Raw genomic sequence first — 1,946 nt, forward strand, 5'->3', positions numbered from 1 at the left:
AGAATGTGTAGACGGCGACCACGGAAGGCGGCCCGCTTGTAGAAAAGCTGCTGCGGCAGTCCTCAGAATACGGCACTAAAATGCCTGACAAGCGACTGCGGAAAACAGCACGATTAAGAAGCCCACCGCGGCGGCACACCGAATGGGAGGCGTTGTGACCTAGGAGGATATAGACAGCGACCGCGGAAGGCGGTGCGCTTGTAGAAAACTGCTGTGGTGGCCCGCAAAGCGCGGCACAGAATGCATGACGAGCGGCAGTGAAAGGCAACGCGATTAGGAAGCCTGCCGTGGCGGCACGCCAAACTGAAGGTTTGGTATGGGAACTTGTAGACAGCGACCACAGAAGGCATCGCGCTTGTAGCAAACCGCTGGGGTGGTCCACTGAGTTCGGTTCACAAGAGGCTGCAGGAGGTAGCGTTCTTGAGTAACCCGCAGTGATGGCTTGCCGGATTACAGGCGTGGCGATTTAGGAGTATGTCAACAACGATCACAGAAGGCGGTGCACTTGTAGAAGGGAGACAGGGAGAGACACGTCTCAGACACGGGACCAGGAGTACCAGACACGAAGCGGGGTACAGAACGAGCCACAGCTATTAGAAGGCCGTTACTGTTCCCCATAAAACCCCATAAAGGGCCGACCCACTGATGGAGACCATAAGGGTAGTTGCCCGAGTAAGGTGTGGAAAAGCCAGAAATAAACAATCGTATCAAACACCCTTGCCTGGGAATGTTTTTCAGCTAGGCGTCTTTCTGTATGAGGAGGGGCGAAGGCCAATACAAACGTCATTGGTTGGCCCATCAGGAAACCAGAGGCAAGGATGCCGTGAGGGGAGAAGGGCGCTACAAAACGTCAAGGCCTGCCCAGGCGCAGGCTACGGGAGTACCAGGGAGGGCCGCTAGACTGCCGGGGCCAGTGAAGGTTACCCTGTTAAAACGCAAGGCACGGCCATAGGAGCAGAGAAAAATTGGCCGAGAACTACCGGAGCAGTCGGCTTCCCCGAGCAGTAGGGAATCGGCGAGTGGCAGTGACGAAGATATGCAACCCGGGCGGACGACCAGGGCCAGGAGGGCGGAATCGGAGGACATACGCCAGGCTAGAGCCGAAGGGTCATCCGCTGCCGGCAGACAAGCGGAAAGGGACATCCGGTCCGAATCCAGGGGCCCGGTCGGGCAACAAGTGGATTGGCGAGCCTTGGGGAAAGACGTTGGCTGCAAAACACGGAGACAAGGCCATGTCACTCAGAGGCACGTTCGAGCCCAACGCGGCCTCAGACCCAGGAGCGATAGTGGCATTACGAATCGGAGGATTTTGGGCTCCGAGGACGGCAGTCAACTTTTGTGGGGCGGCGCAAAGAACTTATGGTGATCGGTCTGACGGACGCGCTGGAACAGTTTTTCTGGCGGGTAGGGCAGGATCTCTGCGATGGATACATGAATCACAGGAGGCGAGGCTACGACGTAGACTGACACCCCTTATCGAAGAGATAGCAGAACAACTGGCAGCAGCCTTTCGAACAGCAGCGGGAACCTATCAGGGTGAGTCCAGTTTTCGGGGGAAAGTGTACAGTTCCCCAATTGATGACTACCGCGTGTCAGAGGAGCGATGCGGGGCCAACTTAGGTGACTTATAATGGGTGCCCGGGTGCACCACCCGGGGGTGGTCGGGGGGACGCGGAGACGGGAGTGAGAGAGTTGGAGATACGAAATGGGGAGAGTTTACAGTGGGAGCAGGAGTAAGGCAAGGCAGAGAGGGGGGCGCGCGGAGCGCGGGTGGCCGGGGTGTTTTAGGTTGGCAGGGGGATGGAGGGTGGGACGCCGTGCGTGGTGCGTGGGGCTCGCTTAGGCGGAGAGCGTTACAAAGGTTGTAAGTGAGCCCTTCGTATCATACGGATGCTCGCCCCAACTAATCCGGCCCTTACGGTGGCGGGCTCTTTGACTTCAGAAAT

The 1,946-nt window shown here is 57.9% G+C and overlaps 1 protein-coding gene across 1 annotated transcript in view; it reads left to right on the forward strand.

The window, feature by feature from the left end:
• Positions 1–645: 645 nt before the first annotated feature.
• The window catches only part of VOLCADRAFT_93299 (uncharacterized protein), a gene marked incomplete at both ends in the record, with an annotated part of 2,733 nt that continues 1,432 nt past the window's right edge, over positions 646–1,946 (forward strand). The window contains 2 exons of the mRNA XM_002952498.1: positions 646–677; positions 953–1,536. Of these exons, the coding sequence (XP_002952544.1) occupies positions 646–677; positions 953–1,536 (616 nt within the window). The remainder of the gene's footprint in view (positions 678–952; positions 1,537–1,946) is intronic.

This window comes from Volvox carteri, assembly GCF_000143455.1.
Source record: "Volvox carteri f. nagariensis unplaced genomic scaffold VOLCAscaffold_30, whole genome shotgun sequence".
In the NCBI taxonomy this organism is placed as follows: domain Eukaryota; kingdom Viridiplantae; phylum Chlorophyta; class Chlorophyceae; order Chlamydomonadales; family Volvocaceae; genus Volvox; species Volvox carteri.